This window comes from Leptidea sinapis, chromosome 1 (assembly GCF_905404315.1).
Source record: "Leptidea sinapis chromosome 1, ilLepSina1.1, whole genome shotgun sequence".
NCBI classification, from domain to species: domain Eukaryota; kingdom Metazoa; phylum Arthropoda; class Insecta; order Lepidoptera; family Pieridae; genus Leptidea; species Leptidea sinapis.
The window spans coordinates 2,000,540-2,028,360 of NC_066265.1; the positions used below are offsets into that span (position 1 = coordinate 2,000,540).

At 34.0% G+C, this 27,821-nt stretch overlaps 1 protein-coding gene across 3 annotated transcripts; it reads right to left on the bottom strand.

The window, feature by feature from the left end:
• Positions 1-184: 184 nt before the first annotated feature.
• LOC126979693 (ubiquitin carboxyl-terminal hydrolase 1) lies at positions 185-26,905 on the bottom strand. 3 transcript variants are annotated; one of them, XM_050829167.1, is made up of 10 exons: positions 26,804-26,905; positions 26,413-26,679; positions 24,738-24,918; positions 23,231-23,438; positions 21,562-21,712; positions 19,459-19,576; positions 14,947-15,143; positions 13,520-13,680; positions 11,663-11,865; positions 185-8,884 (listed from the first exon to the last, which is right to left on the bottom strand). In XM_050829167.1, the coding sequence occupies exons 2-10, from the start codon at positions 26,666-26,668 to the stop codon at positions 8,518-8,520; spliced, it is 1,842 nt and encodes a 613-aa protein (XP_050685124.1). In that variant the 5' UTR covers positions 26,669-26,679; positions 26,804-26,905; the 3' UTR covers positions 185-8,517. The 3 variants fall into 3 exon arrangements, with proteins under 3 accessions (XP_050685124.1, XP_050685107.1, XP_050685115.1); XM_050829150.1 differs by having other exon boundaries at positions 14,947-15,146; XM_050829158.1 differs by having other exon boundaries at positions 14,947-15,146; positions 26,775-26,895.
• Positions 26,906-27,821: the final 916 nt, after the last annotated feature.

The following is a 27,821-nucleotide window of genomic DNA, read 5'->3' on the forward strand; positions in this document are numbered from 1 at the left end:
AAACAAATGGCGCTCTGAGAGACAAGAAACTCTCCCAGCATTCTTTTCGCTCTATTTTAAAAAAATATACAATATTGTACTGTCATTGTTATTGCTATATATATATATATATATATAGCAATAACATATATATACATATATAATACAGATAAATAATTCAGAATTAAAAATAAAACAACACAAAGTTAAAATAATTTTTATTCCAATTCAGTTTTGAAATAACATCGCATAGTAAATAAAACTACTGACAAGAATAAGTAACCTTTTAAAGGTTGTGGAATGGCGACGTAGCGAATATACACACGCATTTAATATTAACTATAATACATACAGTAAACAAAACTAACATAGCAAGGATAATTAATATGTTCCAAAAATTTATTTTATTTACACATTTACGACCAGCTGCAACGCTAAGACGATTTCTCATAGATTTAAGGTCACATTTATAATTAATTAAATTTTACATCTGTAATTATAACCTATTCAACCAAAGGGCAACGGATATGGGTATGTTCAGAGTCTTGTCGGATTGAATTAGCAAATTCAAATATTTTTATGCATAATAGGATTTAAAATCACTTATTGAAAGTCACAAAATTACAACCCATTCAAAATAGTATGCCTCAGACCTGAGAAGAATGGGTGCAAGAAACTCAGAAGGCTTAGTAAGGTCAATGTAACCGACATAGCCAGAAGAATTTCAATATATATGGGCATGGTACAAAGCTTGTTTAATGAATGGAGCTCAAACAGTTTTTAAGTTGCATTGGTGACAGACCACACATATGGACTCATTTAGTCATCATCTGTTGGTACCAATCGTCTGTTATCACAAAATTTTATATTATTGAGGAAGTAAATCCTTGCATCACAGTCAATAACTAAATACTTTTATAAGTGTTTGATACTTCACCATATCCTAGTTAAGAAAGCAGCCTACTATCACATCAATATTATTTATTTTTAGTCCTAAGTTATAACCAAGAACAGTTTACGGTTTATTTTTAATATTATTTATAAATAGGACCTTAATTCTATTACAATAAAGCATAAAAATGTTCAAAATATTAGCTAATAATATCACCTTTCTTATGTACAAAACTCACTTGGACAATAGTTATTTGCATCTATCTTATAAGTACACTAAGTTTGCTGTAACAGATTTTAGTTGAAATGAATTTCTTTACCTGTACTGCGAAGTGATTTAAAACTAAATATAACTCACAATATAACCAAAAGAATACACTTAAAACCACTGCACTTATGCACATATATGTTAAAATAATACAATTGTAACGGATTAAATCAAAGTTTCTATCTGTTGGAGTTATTCGGACACACAATGACAAATATAAACTTTGTTTAAACCAAATGGGTAACTAATTTATCATGGCCATATAATTAAAATTATCATTATGTCAAATATACTACAATAGGGTTGTGATAATGTATCGATGTGTAACTCAATAGTATTAATATGTACATAATTCGCCTGACTATATTTATTTTATGAATAGGCCACAACCAAGTTCATCATACAGTTTTAAACAAATAAAGTGCAAATTAGAAAAAGCCTAAATAGAGTGCCACGGCCGTTCCCAATATACTATCTACAGATAGAGATAAATTATTACCTTCTACTGTCAGTAATTGGCTGTCAATAATATGAAGCTGTCCCAATATACCCGATAAGTCATTCTTATCGCCTTATATTGGGACGGGTGAATAGCAATTTCCATACAAACTTCTATCGCTGGTCAGCTATACGTCGTCCCATTGACGGACAGCGTGTACGGATAAGGTGAGCTACCATCGATAAGTTTATTGGGACAAAAAAAGTCAACGATAGTTACGATTTTTATCTCAAGTAAGAAATAGACTGAATATTCGAAACGGCCGTTAGTGAAATGTTCAAATTCAACTTATTTATTGTTTAAAAAATTGCTGAAAATAAATCTTGTAATGGTTAATAAAACTTGAGCCATTATAGGACACCTCTTTCTCTAAACTCTGAATAATTGATAGTATTATAGCTTTGTTTACTGTTAAAACCAGAATATATTAGCGTATAGACAATGCAATACAATAGAACAGTCGTTCATTTCAAACTAGAGCGCCCAATTCGACGCACGCACACATACACACAATTTACACGGCCGCTAAGCAATCTTGGGGAGACAAAACTGAGGAGTGTCACGCCGTCTGTTAACATCTTATTTTTAGCGTGACATGCGTTTGGCCAGTGTATGTAGCTGTCATGCACACAAAACTAATAAACTTCGCCTGTTGTTATGCATTGACTAACAGCTTGACATATGTAAATTATCTAAGCCTTTGTACCTTAGACTTAGACCTCTGCGAACGTTTAAAGATCAAATCAGGGACGTCTTGAAAAAGGCCAGGTCAAGAGTACCCTAAGCCGGAGAGCATGTATGAAAGGAATTATGAAAGTGGACGAAGCGAAACAAGTATGTAAGGATCGTAGCAAGTGGAAAGTGGTCTCTGCCTACCCCTACGGGAAACAGGCGTGATTTTATGTATGTTTGTACCTTAATATGGATCCTTACTGTATCCACACAAGAACTTACAAATGTTCAATGCCAAGTGCAAAATAATCTAATTAAATAATTATTTATGTCAAGCAGGATAATTTGATATAAATAATTAATAATTTACAGTATAAATATAGTAAGTGCAGTACGAATTATAAATGAAACATTTAATCTGACAAGATTGGTCGAGAATCTTAACAGTAAATTATTATAAAAAATGAAAACAATTGGGACAAACTATGTAAAATTTTTATGTGATAGCAACTATACCACATCAAACCAAAGAAGAATCACGCAAATCGGATCATAAATCTCAGCATAATTGGTGTACATACATAATTAAAATATATACCAATCGAATTGATACCCTTGTTGAAGTCGGTTAAAAAGAGGAGGTCATTGACCTCATTATTTTACATTGTTCTGTTTATGATAATTCTTCCACAATACTCTTTAAAGCTTTTTGATATATTGATACTATAGTTCAAATATGAAATGCAGAGAAAAAATAAGCTGACCCAAATGTTAAAAACATACAACTTAGTATACTAGCGTAAAAGACGAACCATGTGTGAAAGTGAGATAACTATCCTTACATAAAAACCTAGATGAGAAAGAGACGGAATAGATGAAGACCATCAAACTGTTTTGAAACATTTTAGTGTCCATTAGTCTCCTGTCAAATTGGACCGCATTTTAATTTTAGAGTTTTTATCGTTATTGTTCTGTGTTTTAACGGATATTAATTTAAAATATAATGGTTTCGTGTTCTGTATTAGGTTGTGCTGTTACATATAGCAACAATTCAACTAAAGAAACATTTAACTGAATCTAAATCTTCAATACTACTATTAAATTTTATATACACAGTAAACACTCTGTTTTCTAAATATTATATTAATTAAAAAAATATATGTGTTAGAAAATGAGATAATGGTATACGTGAATTTACGCCGTTTATCAATATTTGTCATAGGATTGACCCAGCAAAATACTACACACTTCACTATCACATCTATAAAACTAGCACACATGAACATTTTAAATTTAGTCTCGTCGTAATGAGCAGAGTCTTTGTCTATTTTTTATTATTATTATTAAGCCCTTTTTATTCTGAGTTTGAGTATGTCTCTTAACTCAGTGTGCCGCTTGGAAAAGGCCTCCTCTAGCCATTGGAGTCTGTAATGGGTCACTCTTCTCCAGTTCGGGCCCGCTGTGAGTTTGAGTTCATCCTCCCATCTTGTTTTGTCTATTACGCTAGTTAACACTAAGGTTATGGTTAAAACTATCTAAAACAGACACTGGAAGGTTGGTCAAAGTAAATGGAGTTAGCATGGCACATATTCATGTTTCAACACTAATTCAAAGCAATTTAATACTATAATGTGGTAGTGCTACCTATATCCGTCTCTTATTTCTTGTATTAAGTTTTGCTAAGCAAACTAGAATTTAAGTTTGGATTATACCTAAAATTTAATAAAGCACACACATCCTGCACATTACTTGCAAGAAGACTGGGTCGGTAGGCTGACTTCGGCTTAGTATAGTTGTCTCATTTTACAAGAATGCAAATGTCATCGAGTGATATCAGTAATCTAAAATTATCATATATCTATAAGAACATTATAACAGTGTCATATCTCACACATACTATAAAATTATATTTGCAACATTGCAATAAGATATTATAAAAATGTTGCTACTTAAGTCTTGAAACCAGCGATTCATAAGATAATTTTTATACAACAAAATGTTTAATTAAATTATTCAAACTTTCGAGAGCTACTTTCCTTTATATTTGGCTTTACTTATGATTCACACGACTGGTCGTAATAAACGTCGTAAGCCAACACACTGATGAATGCAAAGTAAAGCCGATTTAAATAAATAAAATGTTAAGTCTTAGATTAAGGATTGGTCTCCGCTGCGCTCCAACTAGTTACCGAAGGCGTAGTCGCAAAGTGCGGCAACTTATACTACGTCCAAGTGGGCGTAGTCGAGACAGTATCGAACAATGTGTGACGTTGATGTGCCACAATATGTTCTATTAAACTTTGCTAATAATTGAAACTAAAATGCCTGGTTGCGTAGTAAAACTTTGTAAAAATAATACTACAAGAAATAAGAAAGGCACTGGGATCACATATCATCAGTAAGTATTTTGAATTTTATTAATTTCAATGTAAAAGAACACGAAGCGTATAGTTACATAATTTGAAAATGCACACAAGCATGTTTACAAATACACAATACAAACACGGACTAGTAAAAAAAGAAGGACTCCGCGCCGTGATATTAGCAAGTGAAGCACCGTTATGCTAGTGTGTGTGAGGTAACGGGGTATACCAGTTACACAATTTTTTCTCACTTAAATAATCATATATGCACAAATACTTTTATAGTATTGTTATTACACTTTTTCACAACGCACGACGGCATTTTTAAAATATTTTATTTCGACGCAAACTGATCTGTCACAGACGATGGCAAATCTCATAATGGCGGCTAATCGGCTTGTATTAGTGTATGTGTATGCGTGGGGCTACGTATCTACACGTTTACCGGCTTGTTTTGGTGCCTCACTGATATTTATTTTTTATTTTTGCTAAGAATTGCCACTAAAATACCGGGTTACATAGTTAAATTATAATACAAGAAATAAGAAAGACACTGGGATCAAATATCATCAGTAATAAGTATTTTGCATATGAAATATAACACGACGCGTATATTGTTACAAAATTTGAAAAATGCCACGCACACAAGCATCTAATAGTCGCCCTAATAATAAAGCTATTGTTCTTAAGTAGTGCAGTATCTAGTTGGATCGCAGCGGAGACCAATCCTTAATCTAACCGCCATACTCATAGTCTTAATATAAATAAAAATGTTCACTCCTATAGTTACCTAAGGATTCCTAAACAGGCCTAAGGAATACTTAATTCTAAGTATTGACAATACTTTAATGCTTGAGGTTTTGATGTGTAAATATTGAGATTAACGTGTCTATTTCTGTAATAATAATGCAATATTATGTTTTAATATAATTTGAACTATATATTTAATCAGTGATTAGTTACAATAAATTCATTTCAGTTTCAAAAGTTATTGATAGGGTACAAATTTTCTATAATATGATGAGGCTGTATGGTAGATACATCCAATAAAGTGAGAAGGCTTCCATTGCTATCTGTGGTGGTACAGAAGAAAGTCCATCTCCTGTTTTAAACAGTGTGCCACATTAAATCATTTGTTCGAGCTTTATAAGCCTAATTTATCTTTTGTAATGAATTTCACGAAAAACTTATTCCCACAACAAAAATCACAACAGTTGAAGACACTGACATATTTTTTTTATTTTTTTAATCAAAAATAAGTGTTTTTGTTGCTAAGAAATTTATTTATCCTATTATTTATTATACTGGTATCATAAATAATTTATCGATATCCTGTCGATAATGAAAGTTCAGCTATATGCTTACATAAATGTTTCCTTAGCTAAGAAAAGCATAAGTGACCTCTCTGGGATACAACTCTCCTTAGTATCTACTAAGGAGAGTTGTATCCCAGTTGTAGTATACATTAATCTTAATGTATACTTAGCAAAGTATTCTTTAGCACTAAGATAAGGAATCACTATGAGTTTGGCGGTTAGTGTTAAAATATAGGGTATTTTCCGATATGCACTGCGAGCACTGCACAGTGCTATCACTGTAGAAAAATTCGTTCCGTTATGGACTGCCTGTATAGTACCCTAGGGAAGTAAATGACGTCATAAATCGCCGCCATATTCTACTGTGAGCACTGGCGTTTTCGAGGTGAGGTACTCGCAGAACTTTGATCACGTGATCCAGTCAAAACCACTCGAGTGCCTAACGTTTTATATGACAGTACTCCAACAACAGTTTTGTGGCTGACAGTATACGAGATTTCGTTCCGTTTTAAATAGTAACCAGTATAACTGGCTTCACAGCATACTAAATTGTCGTCACACTGTACAGTGGTCGTAGTGCATATCGGAACATACCCATAGTTCAGTGGTTGCAGTATTCATAAAAAATAAACTTTTTCTACTATAACTTTATATAGGTAGTGCACTCATCGCCAGTGGTAATACTGCATTTACTCTTTATATGTTTTACATTCTCGCATTTGAACATTTATTATATATTAAAAATATCATTCATTTGACAACAGCAAACTTTGACAGTACATAACTAATAACATTGATAATATAATTGTGATTTTTTATGAGTATTATATGATTCATCTTTAGGCCATTGTTACAATTAGAAATTTTGCATAATTTCTCTCATATACAAGAACATATATTATCAACAGCTTAAACATTTATATTATGATTTCTTTTAAAAATTTATGTATTGTCAGTGGAACCGTGATATATATTTTACAGTATTGAACATTACAAATATATGATTTTATTATTATATTTATAAATGGTGAGCATAACTTGCAAGAGGATAAATTGTCTATTAAAATGAAATAATTAAACAGAATATAATTAAAGATCACTACAATGTACTCTTTACTTTTGATTATCAAATGTTTTATCAGCTTTTGTAACTTGAGGTTTATAAAAGATCGTGACAAATGGAGGTTTATATCTATGCTATTCTTCTGTAACACAATTATAATCTAGAACATAGAAATCCATATAAGAAAGTAATAAAAATGTTATAAATTACACCTGAACGGCCTTACACATAGTCTTGGTACAATGAGATTGAATTACCTGAGAATAAATCAAGAATAATATGCAAATATTGTCTACATCGCTGACAAAATTGTCAATACAATGATAATTTTGAAGTTTTCCAATGTCTGCCAGCCTTGCAAATAATATAATAATAATATTTAAACACTTTTTACACAAATTATCTCCCCAAGTTAAGCATATATAGCCTGTGTTATGGGTTACAAGACAATGATATATATAATACAATAACTTAAAGATACATAAATTCATATAAACGTACATAAATATATTTAAGCAAATATATGCGGGAAACGTTATACATCAGTATAAACCAATCATAAGTAATATGTACATTGATAAACATTTTGCATATTCTTGGTTTATTTAAAAAAAAATTAACTTTAGTTATCTTTATACAAGTTTATTTAATACTATGTTTACTTGCAACACTCTGGATATTGAGGGTTTGCAAATGGTTGCTTAATGGTTTGCAAAATGACTTCAAAGAAATTAAGAATGTAATAATGAAAAATAACAGTTTAGTAACAAAAATACCCAAGAAATATAATATGTATTGGTATAGTTAATGGTTGCGGAAATGTACACCTTAAGATATATATTAAATACTGAAATACACCATAATTACGAGTTCTTTCAAGTATGCCGTTCCGATTAATACTAAATCACTACTTAGTCGCTTATGGTCTACTAGCGGACCCGACAGACGTTGTTCTGTCATAAAAAATTATCCTGCGGATGGAATTTCTTTAAATCCGTTCTTAGCTGATCTCTACTCGGCGAAAGGAATATTTCTACCAAATTTCAAGTCTCTACGCATTTTGGTTCCAGAGATATATTGATGACTGACTATATACGTGGAAATCTCATATATATATATATATATATATATAAGTCACCTGTGAGGCAAAATTTTTAAAGTGGCTATGTCACTTTTAGTACTTTCTTATTAAGATTCCTATGCTTTAAGTTTCCCATTGACATTTGATTCTACAGTGATAGTAAAAGTAAAGAGCACTATATATATATATAAAACTAACACAAACTTGAATAAAATACACTAAGACTTAAGAAAATACTTACTTTTTATTTAATATTGCTAGTCTCTTGATTGAAACACTTGGGTTTGAAATTCACCTGGGGGGTTTGTATCTTTCACTTCAAACAATATTTAAACAAATCTGTGACTTATTCTGATAACACCACATCAATCACTAAACACAGAAACTAGTTCACTTCACTTTTAACATAAAATAAGAGGTATGGTGTTGCCGCTGACCTCATTTTTGGCTCAGCTGATAGCAAGTCTTCAAATTCTTCATTCGATATAGGCTTAACAAGGTCATCATCACAGGCCAGCCAGCCAGATTCTGGCCTCTGCCGAGGTACACAGCATTCTTTAGCTGTACAACCGGTGGGTTGAGGCCTGGGCCTATTGAATAAAGTCCTCATGAAGCTCGAGCTGGAGTTAGATGTGAGGTCGGTAGTGCTCTCTCTGTCACACTTGAGGTCCTGCGTGTCCCGGACATAGGCAACATAGTGACCACCTGTTAGTGTTTGTCCAAGGTGCATTATTACTGCCCATAGAATATACCTGGAATTAATTTAATTCCTGTTATTAAACATGAAAAACTTTTGAAAATAATTGTTCAATATAATACACACTATACTATAACATGTAATGTATAAATATCTTGGCATTTGTGGTACTCTTCTTTAGTATTGTACATATTATACTCTAATCTCGGATTTAATTCCCCACTGAATAGGCTGTTGTGTCAATACAACACTATAATTTCAAACAAGCGATCTATAGATGGTTTTGGAGATACAGTAGCACAATTTAAGAGGAACCTGACACTCTGATTAGTAAAATGTAATGAACTAATTTATAATAAAAAACGCATTGACAAAATATATTGTACCTATATTGTATTTTAGTGATTATATTGAAGTGACTGTATTGGAGCTTGTAATGATTAGTGGAATTAATTTATCTTTTTATATTGTTTTGTCATGTTAGCGTTATAGGACTTCAATTTACTTTTATATAATTAAGAACTAAATTATTTGTATGTTAATGTGCATGATGTGTTCACCTGTAATTGCAGGAACACGATTTGAAATTGAAGTTTTGAAATCTATGTTACAATCTTATGAATTGTCTTGTGTATTCTGTGTTGGTGGACCTTGAATAAATGAATAAATAAATATTTCTTTATATAGGAAACGACATTCTCTTGCAACACCAGACACAACACAGGAGTGTTGCTGGCCCTTTAGAAAATATTTGATGGTTATGAACATAGGTCAAAGTATTTTTCAACCATATCATAATTACGTGACACGTTGTTTGTCCGCGATGGACTCCTAAACTAATGAATGGATTTTAATGGGGATTAACTTCATGGAGTGCAGTTTAATCCAACTTGAGAGATAGATTGTTATGATTCCTCTGGTGTTGCAAGAGAATGTGGGCGGCGGTGATCACTTAACACCAAATGACCCGTACGCTCGTTTGTCCTCCTATTCCATAATAAAAAGAATAGTTTTTATTTCGATTTGGGACCCATAATTATTTTATTTTAAATATTTGTTTTGTATAGACATATTTTTTGTGAGAGAATTTAGTGACGCACGGTTTGACAGTTCTGCTGTGAAATAATTTCATTATAACAACAAGGAGCATATGTTACGAAATAATTTTTGATGTTTTGAATATTATTGGCAGATATCCAGATCCTATAAATTTTTTTTACTTTTATTTTCTACAGAACGCCTGTCGGGTCAGCTAGTTTATAATAAAGATTACATACTTTTCAAATCAGATCTCTGCAAATACCTAGAAATGCCTCAATATTGTAGTGTCTACATTAACTTTTAAGCAATAATAGATTGTCTTTAGCTTTTATCACAAATTGGTTTTGCATGTGGCCGCTATCTATTTTCGGCTTAGTACTTTCCCCCCATGCACATTCAATTCCACCACAATAATTATGGCTTAAACTTTTCCCTAAAGCTAATGTTGCAAAAGTATAATAGTACTAGCTGACCCAGCAAACGTTGTATTGCCATATAAAGTAATAAAAAAAACCAATAATTATTATTTTTGGGGTATAAAAAATAGATGACGACCGATTTTCAGATCTACCAAATATATCGTACATAAAAATTTATTGTACTACAATAATTATTATATTCGATTGCCATCTTGCAACTCTATGGCGTATCTGTGGATGGAATAGAATAATATGAAAATCGCGATAAAAAAATAGGTGTTGATCGTAGACGGGTGAAAATTTGAAGTTGTATATATTTTTAATGCTGAATCAAAATAATATAAAATTAAAAAAAAATATTTTGTGATGGGTGACCCATATCATTAAGGGGTATGAAAAATAGATGTTCGCCGATTCTCAGACCTACGCGATATGCACACAAAATTTCATACAAATCGCTTCAGTCGTTTCGCAGGAGTTTGGTAACAAACACCGGGACACGAGAATTTCATATATATTAAAATATTTTCATATAGATGAAAACATTGACATCTTTTTTCAAATTATCTTAATTTAAAAAAATATATTGCTCTCCAAAAATTGTACATTTTTGATTTAAAAATATCACATGTATAATATCGTAATGTTGTGCCTACCTATAATTACAGTACATCTAAACTATTTTATAATATTTGTTAAATTCTAAGTACATAAATAAAAAAATTGTATTAAGTTAGGTAAGCCTTATTGAACGAATCTTATATATATATACATACTAGCTGACCCAGCAAACGTTGTATTGCCGTCATAGTTAACAACTGAAGTTAATATACCAACTATAGGTAGCTAAAATTATGTTTGCTTTTTACCTCCTGAGAAAATTAAGACAGATACAAAGATTCTAATTAGTTATTCATTTTAAACTATTCTTTCAATTTGATTTTTGACACATCAAAGGAAAAACAAAATGTTTTTTTAATTCTGAACATTTTCATATTTATTCACCTTTTAAACCTTCTCTGGACTTCCACAAATAATTCAAGATCAAAATTAGCCAAATCGGTCCAGCCGTTCTCGAGTTTTAGCGAGACTAACGAACAGCAATTCATTTTTATATATATAGATAATGAAAATGGTGTTTGTTTGGGCTCAATCACGCCTAAACGCCACTGATCGTACCGACATGACTAATACCTACCATAACCATAACTACCACCATTCGATGCGAAATTTATCCTAGACGGTTTATGGCTACATATTTTTTATTGTATTTGTAATAAGATGAATAAAGTTTAATTTAATTCCTTTTACAATTCGCCCAGCGAAGGGGCTAGTACATAAATAAGTAGTGTGTCTGTGATAGCTGTAGTTACCTGTGTGTGGGTGGTTGATCTGCTGGTCTTTTAGCGCAGGGTTCACAGAAACACGGCATCAGCAGTGGCGTGGGAGCGTGACGAGTTATCTTCTCCATCCCGCCACTGAATCTCTTCAGCTGCAGCACCAACAGTCGCGGAAGTCGCGAATATCCGACGCTGCGACGAGCTTCGTTATAACGCAAACACTTCTCGCACCAATACTGTGAATATAGTTATTCTGTGATTAGGATTAAAAGGCGTGTTAGTATAACTGTGTTTTACATTAGAATTTGCGTAAAAATACATTTTTATAATTACTTTAGTTAACTCAAGGTTTTGTGACCTTTCCAAATAGCGAATGTGTACGATAATAATAAAATGTAACTTTTACGCAAAATCTTATGTAAAACAATTTAATTATTAGAGTTTTAGTTTAACTATTTTATGCTTAGCTCTTAGCTACTCTTTGGATGATAATACTAACTACTAATCATATCATTATTGTTTTTTTAAAGTGAAACTTTTATAATATGGCCTCTAATGTTATCGCCTATCTTTCGCAGGTCGCAATATATAATTCGATTGTAGTAAAGGTGAATTTGTATCATAATTTCAATTACTGCTTTCAAGTCCATTTGGCCGCGCGGTCTTAGGTGCCAGATTTGCACTCTGGTTTCCGAGAAGGAGAGTAGTTTCGAACACAACATCTGACAAAGGTTTTCTTATTACAATATATTTTTATTTTATGAATATATCTTTACATATATCTTATATATGAAAATGTTTACTTCCAACCACACATTTGTTTTTTTTTAATATGACTATGAATAGTGTGTTTGACCTCGATTTTTATTAACGGCAAGGGTGTTGTGGTGGCTGATTGGTTGGTTTATTTAACTAAGCCTAAGGCGAATAAGGGCATTTAGGCTTCTTTGCACAGGATGCCGGCTGGATTATATGGGTACCACAATAGCGCCTTTTTATGCCGTGAAGCAGTAACGTGAAGCACTATTCTGTTTCGGCCTAAAGGGTGCCGGAGCTAGTGATATTACTGGGCGAATGAGACACAACATCTGATGTCTCAAGGCGACTAGCGCAAATGTAGTGCCGCTCAGAATTTTTGGGTGTTTCAAGAATTCTAATGTGGCAATGCATTTTAATGGGCGGGGCTCAAACAATTACCAAAAACTACCAAATGGGGGAAATAATTAGTACTCTATAAGCAATAATATTTTTGACATAGTTGTAGGGATTGTTTCCTGAAACAATATACTTAAAGTAATGATGGATGAGAGTGTAGCTAATGGGTAAGGAGCGGGTGCTGTAAACGTCCCTTTTTTAAAGTTTCCCCATCCATTAGTACTTTGAATATGTTGTTTTAGGCATCAATCCCTACAATTATGCCAAAAATCGCTTATACACGAATTATTTCCATTATTTTTTCCTTCGTTGAGTGGGCTGAGTTTGAATCTATGTTGCACGACCCCATATGTTGTATTAAATCCACAGTTGTCGTGTTTCAGTTGGTGTAGTTTCACCAGTGGGAGGCTCCTTTGCACTGGATGCCGGCTAGATTATGGGTACCACAACGGCGCCTATTTCTGCCGTGAAGAAGTAATGTGTAAGCGTTACTGTGTTTCGGTCTGAAGGGCGCCGTAAATAGTAGAGTTACTCGGCAAATGAGACTTGACATCTTTAGTCTCAAGGTGACGAGCGCAGTTGTAGTGCTTCTTAGAATTTATGGGTTTTTCAATAATCCTCAGCGGCACTGCATTGTAATGGGCAGGCCGTATCAATTACCATCAGCTGAACGTCCTGCTCGTCTCGTCCCTGATTTTCATTAAAAGAAAAGTTGTAGCAGACAGGACGGTGTACCTTGTTCTGGTCCCGCAGGTACTCTGTGGAGAGGCAGGCGGCACGGAAGGGTTCGTCTCCCGGCTCGTCGTCTCCCACGGGCACGCACAGCTCGCACACCGCCTGCCACTTCTCCGTCACTGTCTCGCACTCCACGCACATGGTTCGCACTATCATCGTGCCTGAAAACATTGAGAATTCCTTACAATATGTTATTTTTTTAAAGTGATAACCCTCACTTCTAGGAATAATACACAAAATAAAATTTGAAAATCAAAATTTTATAATCGACATGAAGCCGCAACCTGAGAGTTGAACAAAGCATACAAAATTTTATGACGATACGTCATTCGAACGGTTACCTAAGTTGATTTGGAGCACCGGCACGGAACGCCGGAAGTCGTGGATTCGAGTCCCGCATCGTTCATAATATTATGTTTTTCAAATTTTATTTTGTGTATTGAGAGTTCTTTTTGATGTCAATTATGTCACGGAGCAAGAAACTCTCTTGATGTTATTGTTTCAAAATAAATATATTACGAAATTCAAAAAATTGCTTGAAAATCATTTGTGTGGTAAAGGTTAATATAACATAAATGACTTTCTAAAAAATACCACAGATTGGGAATGGAGCGACTGCCCTCGGACTTTTAAATAATAAGTTTTATTATACGATATTAAATTGTAATCATATTTTTATAAAGAAAAAAAAGAAGCCCGCTGAGTTTATTGCGCCCGTCCTTCTCAGGTCTGAGGCACACTTTCTCGAATGGGTGGTAGTTTTTACCTTACAATTAGTAATATCATTTCCTATTTTAAATCAATATATATTTGAATATGAAAACCGTACGCTAACATCATGATTTAAGCCGGAAGACGTCCACTGCTAGACAATGGTCTTCCCCAAAGATCATCATGACGATCGGTCCTGCGCTGCCCTCATCAAACCTAGATCTTGACCAGATCATCGGACCATTTTGTGGCCTTCCAACAAGTCTTCCAGAACGTGGTCGCCGTGGTATCCGTCGAGCTATGTGCCCTGACCACTGCCATTTCAGTTTCGCAACCAACCCTACGTCATACTGCTACGAAAATTTCAACCTAATTCCTGCCGCCGAATTCCACCTTCGCACGACACGCCACAAGTTAGAATATCATCCCCACCATCTGGATGTGTGGCGGTCCTCCACAGTGCGGTTCACAAGGAGCTTTCTTCTACGTACTACAAAGCTGTGGAATGAACATCCTTGTGCGGTGTTTCCGGGACGATACGACTTAGGTACCTTCAAAAAAAGCGCGTACACCTTCCTTAAAGGCCGGCAACGCTCCTGTGATTGCTCTGGTGTTGCAAGAGATTGTGGGCGGCGGTGATCACTTAACAACAGGTGACCCGTAGGCTCGTTTGTCCTCCTATTCCATAAAAAAAATAGGTGAAATATTACAAATACCTTCAAAGTCCTCCGCAACAAAATCCCATCCGGGACGGGCCCTCTCATCGCACTGCGCGTCCCCAGTCGTAGGCGCACGCTCGTCGGTGGGTGACGCCCGCTTGTCGTTCACCTTATACTCCTTCCGTTTCTTCCATGACTTGCGAATGTTTCCCAGGGTCTTTGTGTCTTCGATGTTCGACCGACCTAGGCCGTTGCTGCTTTGAAAACAATAGGCGTTTTATTGAAATGAAATTTAATTTGCAGAAATCATTGTACTTAAGATGTTAGCATAATATTATTGACAATCCAATATGTTTCGTCAAATGACAAAATTGTCTAAACACTACTGTTATACCGAAACATGTCGGATTCCACAATGCTATCATTAACATTTATAAAATTAAAATTTTAAGATATTATAATATGAGACGTAAATAACTTAATAATTCACTTAGTACCGTATAGTAGTATATTAATTTACATATATTATTATCAAATAGACTAATTCATTATGTATTGAAAAATTCATTTAAACTATAGAAGCACTTATTTATTAACCACTGATGCAGTCTTCTTTTAAAAACTTTGAATGGTCAATCGTTTAATTCATTGGGCAATTTATTATATATTTTCACAGACATACTGTAACAATTTCTACTAAAAGATGCAGTTCTACAGAAGGGCATTATAAATTTATTTGGATACCTCGTATTTATAGGTGTTTTTTAAGTTGATATTTCTTTTGGTGCGTTAGGGACAAATTATCCGAGTGAATTTTTACGATGAGTGCGCACACCGTCACGCAAATTTTTTAACTAACGGCCGTTCCCAATATTCAGATTATCTTCGGTTGTGGCCTACTTGAGATAAAAATTGTAACCATCCGTACACGCTCTCTGTCAATGGGAGGACGTATAGCTTACCAGCGATACAAGTTTGTATGGAAATTGCAATTCACTCGTCCCAAAGGCGATAAGAATGACTTATCGGGTACATTGGGACAGCTTCAGATTATTGACAATAGAAGGTAATAATTTATCTCTATCTGTAGATAGTATACTGGGAACGGCCGTAAATCATATGTCTACTGAACCACAATCACTGGACGAGACTTAAATAAATTTCAATATAATATATATAATTACTAGTTTAAAAAAAACTCTCTAACTGAAACATCGAGAATGGTGGTAGATATATAAAATATCTTATAATCCCTTGCAATCAAAATAAATTACGACTTAAGGTTTTATTTATTGATGAGCAGGACTACTTCGCTTACCTAAATGCGGCTCAAAATCTCTTATAATATAAGAGTTGAATAAACGTACCTACATAATAAAATGAATTAGAAATCCGAAAACATATACATGGCGAACGAAGACAGAACCGGGAGTGGTGACAGTCAGCAGATGAGTCTATTGAGCCGCCGGCCGACACCAAAGAGGATGTAAATACTACGTTATGAGAGGCGGGATTGCCTGAGTAAAAATTGAAATTTAGTTTAGTATGAAACGTGCAGTGAGATTTGACATAAGTTTTAAATAGGATTTCCAATCCGGCTAAGTTTGAAAGCGAAGAGTTGCATAAAACGGAGTGGATTTCGGCTATATCCGAATTATTGGCAATTTAATTGGCAAAAGACGACCTGTATAGCCGAGTGGTTAGCGATCCTATCTACTAAGCTATAGGTAGGTCCCGGGTTCGAATCCCGGTAGGTGCAAGCATTTATATGATGAATATGGATGTTTGTTTCCGAGTCATGGATGTTTAAATGTATTTATGTATGTTTATAATATGTATTTATGTATGTTTAAGTAAGTATATTGTATTAAATATATCATTATCTTGCAACCCATAACACAGGCTATATATGCTTAATTTGGGGCAAGATAATTTGTGTAAAAGGTGTGTCAATATTATTATAAAAAAAAACACTCGAGATTTCGAGACTTAGTATTCCGATTCTAGACGAGATTTTAATGGAGGTGTTGTCGAAGAGCGGTGATACGACAAATCAGTGTGAAAAGCGCAATAGCCACTCAGAATTTTGGGCTATTCGGGAATCCTGAGCGGCACTACATTGTAACGGGCAGGGCGTTGTGCCGGTTAGGAAACATATTTATTGTACAAACAATATGTATGTATAAAGTGTTGCAGTACTAAATTAAAGCCTCATTCCCCTTTTTAAAAAATATTACTGAATCCTTAGTATTGTTGTTTATACTATTGATCGGTCTCGAGTTACAACGACTTAGGCGAACAGGTGGCCGATTTTAGCGGAATTAGAGGGTGTCGGGTTTCAGAAAGGTGGAATTAACGTGAACATGGACAAAGCACGCACTTTATTTCATCATGTGGTTAAGATACTTTTGGATGGTAATTCAAATAAATTCGAAATTATTCAATGCCGGATATTTATAATTACAATAAAATTATATTTATAATTAAAAAATAACGCGTGAATATTATAAGAAAATGTGACGAGATAAGAACGACGTTCCTGGTCTGATAGTAGATGATACGTTAAAATAATATAATATTGACACACTTTTCACACAAATTATCTTGACCCAAGTTAAGCATATAGCCTGTGTTATGGGTTACAAGACAATGATATATTTAATACAATATACTTACTTAAACATACATAAATACATTTAAACATGGATGTTTAAATGTATTTATGACTCGGAAACAAACATATAAATGCTTGCACCTACCGGGATTCGAACCCGGGACCTCTAGCTTAGTAGGTAGGATCGCTAACCACTCGTCAAACTACGTTATGCTCATTACAATGTAGTGGCCCTTAGGATTCTTGGTTGAACCTAAAAAAAATACTGGCGTCGCAACTGCGCTTGTCACTATGTGACATAAAATGCTAAATCTTATCAACCCAGTAATAAACTAGCCAATTCACTAGCCACGGCGCTCTTCAAACCGAATTATTAATGAGTATTATTAAAAAAAAAGAAGCCTGTCTGAGTTTCTTGCGCATGTCCTTCTCAGGTCTCAAGCATACATTTCCGAAACAATGGTAGTTTTTGACGTCATATGTCATTACTTTACCGGTAGGAGGCTCCTTTGCATAGGATGCCGGCTAGATTATGGGTACCACAACGGCGCCTATTTCTGCCGTGAAGCAGTAATGTGTGAGCATTACTGTGTTTCGGTCTGAAGGTCGCCGTAGCTAGTAAAATTACTGGGCAAATGAGACCTAACATCTTATGTCTCAAGGTCACGAGCGCAGTTGTAGTGCCGCTCAGAATTTTTGGGGTTTTTCAAGAATCCTGAGCGCCACTGCATTGTAATGGGCAGGGCGTATCCATTACCATCAGCTGTACGACCTGCTCGTCTCGTCCCTTATTTTCATAAACAAAATTGAAAATTTTATATAATCCTAAAACATTCAGTCCGCAATGTCATTCTTTGTCACCTTTAATCCAATGGATAATAAAGGAATCAAGAGGTTATTGGGAAAAATAGGATATCATTCCCAATATCTGGATATGAGGCGTATCTCCACAGTGCGGCCACAACGAAGGTGTGTGGCATTTTCCCGGAATAGATATGGGTACCTTCAAAAAAAAGCGCGTACACTTTTTCTAAAGGGCCGGCAACGTTCTTGTGGATCCTCTAGTATTGCAGGAGAATGTGGGCGATAGTGATCACTTAACATCAAGTGGCTTGTACGGTCACTTGTCGCTTTATTCCATAAAAAAAAACGCTCGTCCATCCACTCCGCAGTATAGTTTACTTTCCTTCTGGATTCTATAACTTTCTAATCACTCTTATTTAGAATTGCTAAAACCTTCTTTTTTTCCCTTTCAAACAAACAATGTCATAGCTCTCTATAATTCGATTCTTGATAATGTATTGTATGTTCATAGGCACTTAAGTGAATTGTACTAGAAACTGTCATAACCATAATGTTAACACCAGGAACAGACATAAAATTATAATGCCTACTTATCGGCTAAGTCGAGTAAGTAAGTCTTTTGTGGGGCGATGAGGATATTAATATATTAATTATTAACATATTACGATATTCAAAAGAATTGTTTGAAAACGTTTGTGTGGTAAAGGTTACTATAACATCTACAACATAAATGACTTTCTTAATGATACCACAGATTGGGAATGGAGCGATCACCCTCAGACTATTAATTATCTATTAACTATTATGTTTAATTGTACAATATTACTTTGTAAACATGTTTTTTCGATAAAAAAAAGCACGCTGAGTTTGTTGCGCCCATTCTTCTCAGGTCTGAGGCATTCGTTTTGAAATTTGTGGTATTTTTTGACTTTCAATAAGTCACAGATGTCACATCCTATTTTGAATAAAAATATTTAAATTTGAATTTCTTTTGAAAGTAGACACTTTTCCAAAGAGCCGGCAACACTCTTGTGATTCGTACCGTGTTGCAACATATACTGGGCCATCGGTGATCACTACTATACGAAAAGGTACTATATATGACTACGTTCGTTTCTCCTGTCTTCTATCAAAAAGTGCAAGGTACTCACCTGTCACCATTGTCGTGAACTTGCAACCGAGCTGCTCTCGCACTCAAGGCCCGGCACGTTTCCCGTATGCTGTCCAAAATACACACAAGCAACTCATGTGCGTCTTGCTGTCTGTTACCTGATGATGAACAGTAATTAAAGATTGTTTTAAGAAATAATAAAGTTTTGATGTATTTATTTATTTGGAAACAAATACAGATACATCCTTAAACATAAATTAGATAAAGTACAAATAGAAATATGGACACAAGGACGTCTCCTTAAACAGTTTGACTAAGTACTAAGTAAATTTACACTTAAATTACACTTAGTTGCAGACAACCAGTTAATAAATAAATCTAGCATAATGCAGTTGTAGACATTGTTACAATTTAGATGAAATTACGTGATTTCTAACTTACTCTGTTTGTGCCAGGATTTGTTTTATTCTGAGTTTGTTTTAGAGGAACACGAAAACATATCTACCTCATTAAATCTAGAGTTATGGAGAGCAAACATTCTGTGCAGTGGCGTACGTATACCAGCATTTGTCCTGGTGTTTGAGAGATGAAATAAATTATTAGAGCGTGTAGCACGGGCTGGTATATGAAAATCGATTAAATGAAGCAATTCTGAATAAGAAGTATATTTAGAATAGAAATATATTAATTATTTATCTACACCCATCCTTTATAAAAGATTCTAAAACAGTTAGCTTATTGCCAACATTAAAACACCCAATGTCCTAATAACCATTATTACATCATCCAAACGAGTGAGTTTTCATAATAACATTCCTTTGAACGATATTGTGGTTACTAGGACTGGCTTTTTTAATGTTAGCAGTAAAAGCTGTTTCAGAATCTTTTATAGAGGATTCATATTATGGGTGTAGATAAAGTCTTGTATGCAACTGTTGATAATTAGGTATTAAAACACTCATGTGATACTATTATCTCAATTCGTGTGTGTGTATGATGAATCCACATTCGTGTTTTAATACCCCTTATTACACAACAGTTGTATAAATAACTATTATAATAGGGAGTGACTATAACATAATATGGCAACAACTCTTACTGTCATGAAGATTTATCAGTTCGTAAAGGGGCTTAGACATGGAGAGAAGAACTGACAAGAAACTCCCAGCCCATCTTTTAAAACTACAATATGTATTATTCTTAACAACTTACTTTAAGGGAGTTAACATGTATGTTTTTCAGAATGTATTCTAGACCTTAGGTCACATTATCTGATCAAAGAGGCACTTCATGTGGGTATCATTTTTATACCAGATGGAACACAAATCAACAAATAAAAAAACAAATCACATGTTCGGCTGCCTTGGTTTGCCAATGACAGACCCATTTTAAACCCAGACAACTATATAGCCGAGTGGTTAGCGATCCTACCTACTAAGCTAGAGGTCCCGGGTTCGAATCCCAGTAGGTGCAAGCATTTATATGATGAATATGGATGTTTGTTTCCGAGTCATGGATATTTAAATGTATTTATGTATCTTTATATGTATTTATCTATGTTTAAGTAAGTATATTGTATTAAATATATTGTTGTCTTGCAACCCATAACACAGGCTATATATGCCTAATTTGGGGCAAGATAATTTGTGTAAAAAGTGTGTCAATATTATTATTATTTTGCCAGTTGTTGTGAAGAACAAAAGATCTATATCTCAGTATGATCCTCTCATTACGAGGGACCATTCAGGAAAAAAAAGATCCACAATACTTATAGGCACACTCGTAGACTAGGATATACTAGTGTAGAGAGGACTGAATAGCCTGATTGTATTAAATATTATATTGTTGTCTTGCAACCCATAACACAATCTATGCCTAATTTGGGGCAAGATAATTTGTGTAATTGTGTCATTATTATTATCTTTACAAAAAAAACATACTTTCAGAGAGTTTTTACTAAATTTTCAAAAATTAACAATCTTCGATTTTCACATAACTACATAATATATGCTGGGAAAAAGAAAAAAGTAAAGAATAGTGACTATCTGTATCGAATGCACACCTCGTTTTATTTAAATTAGGAACACACCATTTAAAAACCGACCCATACATTTGCATAGAATACAATAACAATATTTTATACCTTCAAATGTTGAGTTAACCTCTCTGAGAGCAGCTAGGAATGTGTCAGGTGCAAAAGGTTCTGGAGTAGAATCGGAAGAGCCATTGTGAAGACATTTGCTTTCGGCTGCTCGTAGACTTAAGTAAGTTTCATGCAGTTTCTCCGTTGCAATCTGTAATTAATTCATCATACTTACATTGACAGATAAAAAATATAAACAATTTGTTATTTTCAAGTGATATTCCTCACTTCCGTGAAGCATTTGTATAGATTTTTCAAGAGCGACATCTCAAGTCAATTTCCTAATATGCAATTATTGGGGTTGAACAGGTTATCAACTTTAAAGTAGATCCTGTAGAGTGGCCCCATCTACCATCATCTGAAAGTTGAATAAGACATGCCAAGATGACGCATCGATCGTTAATCCATGCGTCAGTCGAACGGTTGGCTCAGTTGTTAAGAGCGTTCGGACGTTCGGTTCGCGCGGGTTTGAGACCCGCATTGTTTTAAAACTTTTGGTTACAAATGTAATTAGCAGAATTAATGAATTATTCCCTTTTTTATGAATTATAGAAAACCTGAGAGCAAGACATGCACTGGATGGTAAATGATGAGGTAACCCTCCACACTATAATGCAGTGCCATTCAAGATTATTGATTGAACCCGAAATTCTAAAAGTTCTGGTCACAAGGTATTAATTTTAATAACATTTCAAAGTGATTTTTTAATCACGTAGAAATAGGTTATGTATAATTGGTGAGCTTAAAAGATTGAATATAAGCAAGCAAACCCCAATTACATTGCACTTTACACATTAATATATTATAAACTAGACTAGACTCCCAATTTTTGCGGTCTACAATTGAAATACGATGTCATTAAGTCTAACTAGATCTAAGTAGATCTAACTAGTCTTACTTGCGCTTTAGTGTGACAGTACAACATAAGTTGTATGAAACGCTACTTGCTTAGTATATGGCAGTGCCGTACTGCCAACCGTAGGTAGTAAATTAACTTTAACACCGGTGCTATATTTATTTAGGTTCATAACGAGATTGGCATTGATAAATGGCCTATATGATATTCACGCCCCTGTTCACAAGGTACATGAAGGTTCATAAGGGCCAACAATGCTCTTGTGGTGTTGCAAGATAATTTGTGGCGGTGGTGATGACTTAACATCAGGTTACCCATATGCTTGTTTGTCCTCTCTTCCAAAAAAAAATATATATATATTTTGATGAAGTAAGGGATTAGACTAGCAGGACATTTAGCTGATGGCAATTAATTCACCTTGTCAATTACAATGCAGTCCCTCTCAGGATTCTTGAAAAACCCAAAAATACTGAACTGCACTACAATTGCGCTTCATAACCTTGAGACATAAGATGTTAAGTATCAATTGCCCAGTAATTCTTCCCTTCAGACTAAGCACTGCTTCACGGCAGAAATAGGCCGATGAGGGACCCATAAACTAGCCTGCATCCTGTGCAAAAGGAGCCTCCCACTGATACATAGTATATCTCTCTCGTTTTTGTTTCTTTGTGAATTAATCTAATAATATCTTTTACTAAAAACTGGCTATTTGTATAAAGTGAAACTTTAAATGAGATTGAAAGAGCAATTCTGAGGTAAAGATTATAAGGAGAATATATGAGACAACACATAAAAATAAGATCAAAGGTTTACCTGTATCTTACTCTTAGCAGTATTATAATCAGACTGTCCAAGTGATAACAAATCTTTACTGCTCCACGACCTGGTCCCGGATGATGCAATGCCAGCTGCACTTCGGCCTAGCGAGGAGCTCTTTAACCTGATACTACCAAGTTTCTGCTCTACTCGGCTCAAATCTGATACTAAGTGATGCAGATTGTGAACAAATTGTGGAGCATAACTGGAATAAAAATAAATAACTATATGTTTATTTCTTTGCATTTATATATTTATTGGTATCTGTTCATCTACATTAGCAGACTAAAAATAATATACAGCATGACTGGTTGTTGTGAAGAACAAAATATCTATTTCTCAGTATGATCCTCTCATAACAAAGGACCATTCAGGAAAAAACTATATACTAGTGTAGAGAGGACAGAACAGCCCAAGAATGCACAACCAATTTTGATTTGTTGATGTGTGTGTTAGTGGTTTTATATTCAATATACTAAGGAGCTAATTCCAAGTGTGGCTGACTGTTTACGACTTTTCAATCAAAATGGGTTACAGTAACAATAGACTCCCTTTCCTTTTTATGTTCTTCTCTCTTCCTTGCCTATTTTGTCTATACGCTGGCACACTTTGAGGTGTCATCCAGTATATATCATACTTGACCAAATCAATCACAGCTTAATATAGACAATATCAAGAGTATCTGTCCCAAAGAACCTCTGAATACCAACTGACAAGCATTAGAGATGTTAAATAGTCACAAGAACTGGTCATCATTTTGTTATTATTAATGAAAGAATTATAGAAATTAGTTTTTTTAGTTGCTGGAAGGTATTAACAATCATAAAAATATTGTCTTGTAATTTAAAAAATTTTGGCCAATAATCACATATATTGATACTTAAGGTGTGATATTGGCGACATATGAACAAATACATCATTAAAAAATTAAACATTACTTGGTAAACTCAACCAAAAGTTAAGTGATTAGTTACACAACACATGGACGAATATATAATACGAAGGAGATGATGAACACATGCACATGTCTGCAATTTGTAGTCCTCAATAGTGTTACTGTTATAGCATAATATATGTTATTGGATTACTTGTTTGACTTAAATAAATGTAAGTGTACATTTTTAGCGTCCAAATTATACTCTACCAATTGGACGTAAATCCAGATAAACATTCCAAACCACAATCATGTTGAAATTGAGTTAAGAACACAAAATTGTTCACATTATTCATATTAACGGACTGACAAAAATAGCAGCCCTACTGTCACTCTTTAAATGACACCATGACTTATTAGCCCAATCCACATGTATGGAATACACTAATACTTATTAAACTGATGAATTTCTCCAAATGTTGTTTGTGGCTTGAATCGTTTTTCAGGAACTACATCCAATTACATATTGGATCCACTTATACCTAAAATTGTTCGTATTTATTTGCAATATTAAAATCATGCAGAGAATAGCTATAAAAATGGAAAACTAAAGACAAAAACGAAGCTTACCGCAAAGTATAAAGGACACTGTTGAGAAAGCATGTGTTTCCAAGGTTTGCTAGGGTGGCAATTGGAGTCTTAGACTGTGAACTGCCCCCATACTGATTATCCGAGGGATGGTGGCCATTCAACATGGCAGAATTGACTCCCTTAATTTCTAGTACTATAAGTTGTTGCCGCAAGGTGGAACCTTAAAACATTATAAATCATGTTATGTATTATTTAAAGGCATATTAAACATATATAATCTCTATAACAAAACACTTTTTACTCTGTATTCATATAAGTCAAAATGTAGCAATAATAGTACCACCTCAAAATGTCAAGACTACCAAGACACTTGAAACCTTTTCCAAAATATTCTTCAAAATCTAATGTATGTACACTGTACTTGCCTGTATATTTCAACTTGGATAAAAGGCATTTATTTTCTCACAATTGATTCCTTTAGAATTCTTTTTTGATGTCATTTCTAATAACTACTGGATACTGCTACCACTTCGGAAACAAATGGCGCTCTGAGAGAGAAGAAGCGCCACAAGAAACTCTCCCAGCATTCTTTTTTTTGCGCTCTTTTCAATAAAAATATACAATATTGTATAGTCATTTCTATCACTATAAAATAATCACAATCTAGTCCCAGGCTGTCCTGATAAGTTGACTTTATCTGTTGTTGTGTGATAATTATGCTATTACAACATGATCCCAGAAAAAACGCAAACAAATGTGGTACAAAATCCAAAAGAATTGTTTAAAAAATTATGTGCGGTAAAGTTTAGCAAACATAGACTCTAGTAATAAAACCACAACTTGGTAATGGAGTGACTTTCAATAAATAGAAATTATATTTATTTATCATAGGAAGTGACAAACATATTGCAACAACACGTAGTAGATATTATGAAGCTACATCAGTTCATAAAGGGGTTATATCTTTAATATAATATTACACAATTTTAGGTGGCCTGCACAGAACCAGACAAGAACCATGCATCATTATCTTCTATAAATCTACTACACTATACTAAGCCTTTCTTGTCAAAGAAGCTTTAATATATTTCTTGAATTTATGCTCAGTGAGTCCTAGTTATATCCTAAACTATTGAATGAATTAATTTTATTTAAAAACAAGAGGCCATCCGAGGCATATCTATTGAAAGTACATTTTAAAACAAAAAATTAAAATTGTATTTTGAATTGAATTGCATATTAATGTTAATCAAAATGCTTATGAACATTAATATTATGTTATTGCATAAGATACAGCAATATTTAGTATTATCATTGCCTGCCTGGACTTTAAACTGGTGTAATTTGCAGTTTTGAAATTTTTATGGTAAAAAAACCTTGATACCATTTGACCCAATACAGTCATGTAATGAGTACTGAATATTCTTGTTAAAACTTCTTTAAACACCATGATATGAATGATAAATCAGATATAAACTATTATATTATACCATTAATCTAGATTCATAAAATATTTGCTATTGGACAGTTATATATATAATATATAATACAACTCCATATAAAATTAAACATTCTTACAAGTGATTAATAACAAAATATAATACAGTTAACATGGTTCAGCCGCGTAGACGTCTCATACATCTAAATTATTTAATAAATTACATCATAGCACTCCAATAAAACTGACTGGTGTGTTTATATCAATATTGTTTACCTGGTTGTTTGGTTGTTTCTCCCAAGGGCTTTAACTTCTTAGCAGCATTCAATGTATTCGTATAAGTACCTTGCAATGGTCTCTTTACTGGTTTATTTTCTTTATTATGGCTAATGGTCTTTTTAGTAGGGGTTTCGTTAAAAAATCCCGGTTTGGATTCCCTGTTCAGATGTGCGACATTATTTTTATTAAGAGATAGTGAAAATTTCGTTCTATCCACTCCTTTTTTTGTTTCAGACATATAATTTACTGGCATTTTCAGAATACCTGCGGAACATTAGAATTAAAAATAATATTCATGCATAACATCGGTCAAGGCTTTCGGCGAATTTTTTTTATATGACAGCTTTAAGCATACTTACTGAAGCCCTTAATATTATATTTGACTTACATCATATATTTAATAGAAATTAGTCGGTAACAATAAGAAATATTTAGAAAACACTATTTCAAAATATAACCATGAATTAAGATTCCATTCGTAACAAGCCGCCATATTGGACATAGATAAGTTTTTTTTTCTTTTATGACAATGGATGCTAGTTTTTCGGTTGAGATAATAAAATGGAAGACATAGATAAGTCTTTTTTAAATTTATTTCACGACCATGGATGCTAGTCTTTCAGTCAGACATTTGCAAAAGCACCATACAGTCGACTTAAATGGGATTTATTTATAAGGAAAATGAGGACAAACGTTTCTATGGGTCACAATAATATTTTGATAAGTGCTCAAAGCTGCGCACGTCCTCTTGCAACATCAGAGGAACTACAGGAGTGTTGCTGCCTGCTGGCTGTCTAGGAGGGTGAACATGTTTTTAGTTGTGCGTGACAGAAAGTTCCTTGAAAACCGCACTGTAGAGTAACGCTAGTATACAGATGAAAGACCGCTGGACCATTTGGACCATTACCAAACAAGTCTGTGGTATGTTGAAGGCGAAAGGGCGGGTTCAGGAATCTTTTAATATTTTAATTTTAAAATTATGATGGTAAAGTTCTTATATTTCCATCTCATGAGTTTCTGGAAGTTTGAATGCGCGAAAACCTGGGTGTCGGTGATCACTTAACATCAGATGACCCGTATGCTCCTCTTGCATAAAAAAAATTACCAATTTTTCAAGTTTAACTAATTTGACTATAGTAAAAAGAAGATAATAATTAAGAGTACCTTAGCGAAGTAGTTATGTGCAAACACGATTTGTGTTTCAATTCGAAGGGTTCCATAGCTCGTGTAAGTACATGTTCTAATGAGACTTATCATCAGACATCTTACGTCGGTGACGAGCATTTGTGGGATGCTGTTTAGAATTTTCAGTTTTTCAACAACCCTGAGCGGTTCTACATGGGCAGGACGTATCGCTTATAAACACGTGAAAGCCGTGGTCATTGTTTGTCACAAAACAAAAATTT

What these genes read in the sequence shown, in the direction of transcription:
- LOC126979693 (XM_050829150.1), bottom strand. Translation starts at nt 26,668, where the DNA reads ATGCCAGTAAATTATATGTCTGAAACAAAAAAAGGAGTGGATAGAACG. An exon ending in CTGCTAAGAGTAAGATACAG is followed by an intron (nt 21,713 to 23,230) that starts GTAAACCTTTGA and finishes AATTAATTACAG; the next exon opens with ATTGCAACGGAGAAACTGCA. An exon ending in TGTTGCGGAGGACTTTGAAG is followed by an intron (nt 13,681 to 14,946) that starts GTATTTGTAATA and finishes CAATGTTTTCAG; the next exon opens with GCACGATGATAGTGCGAACC.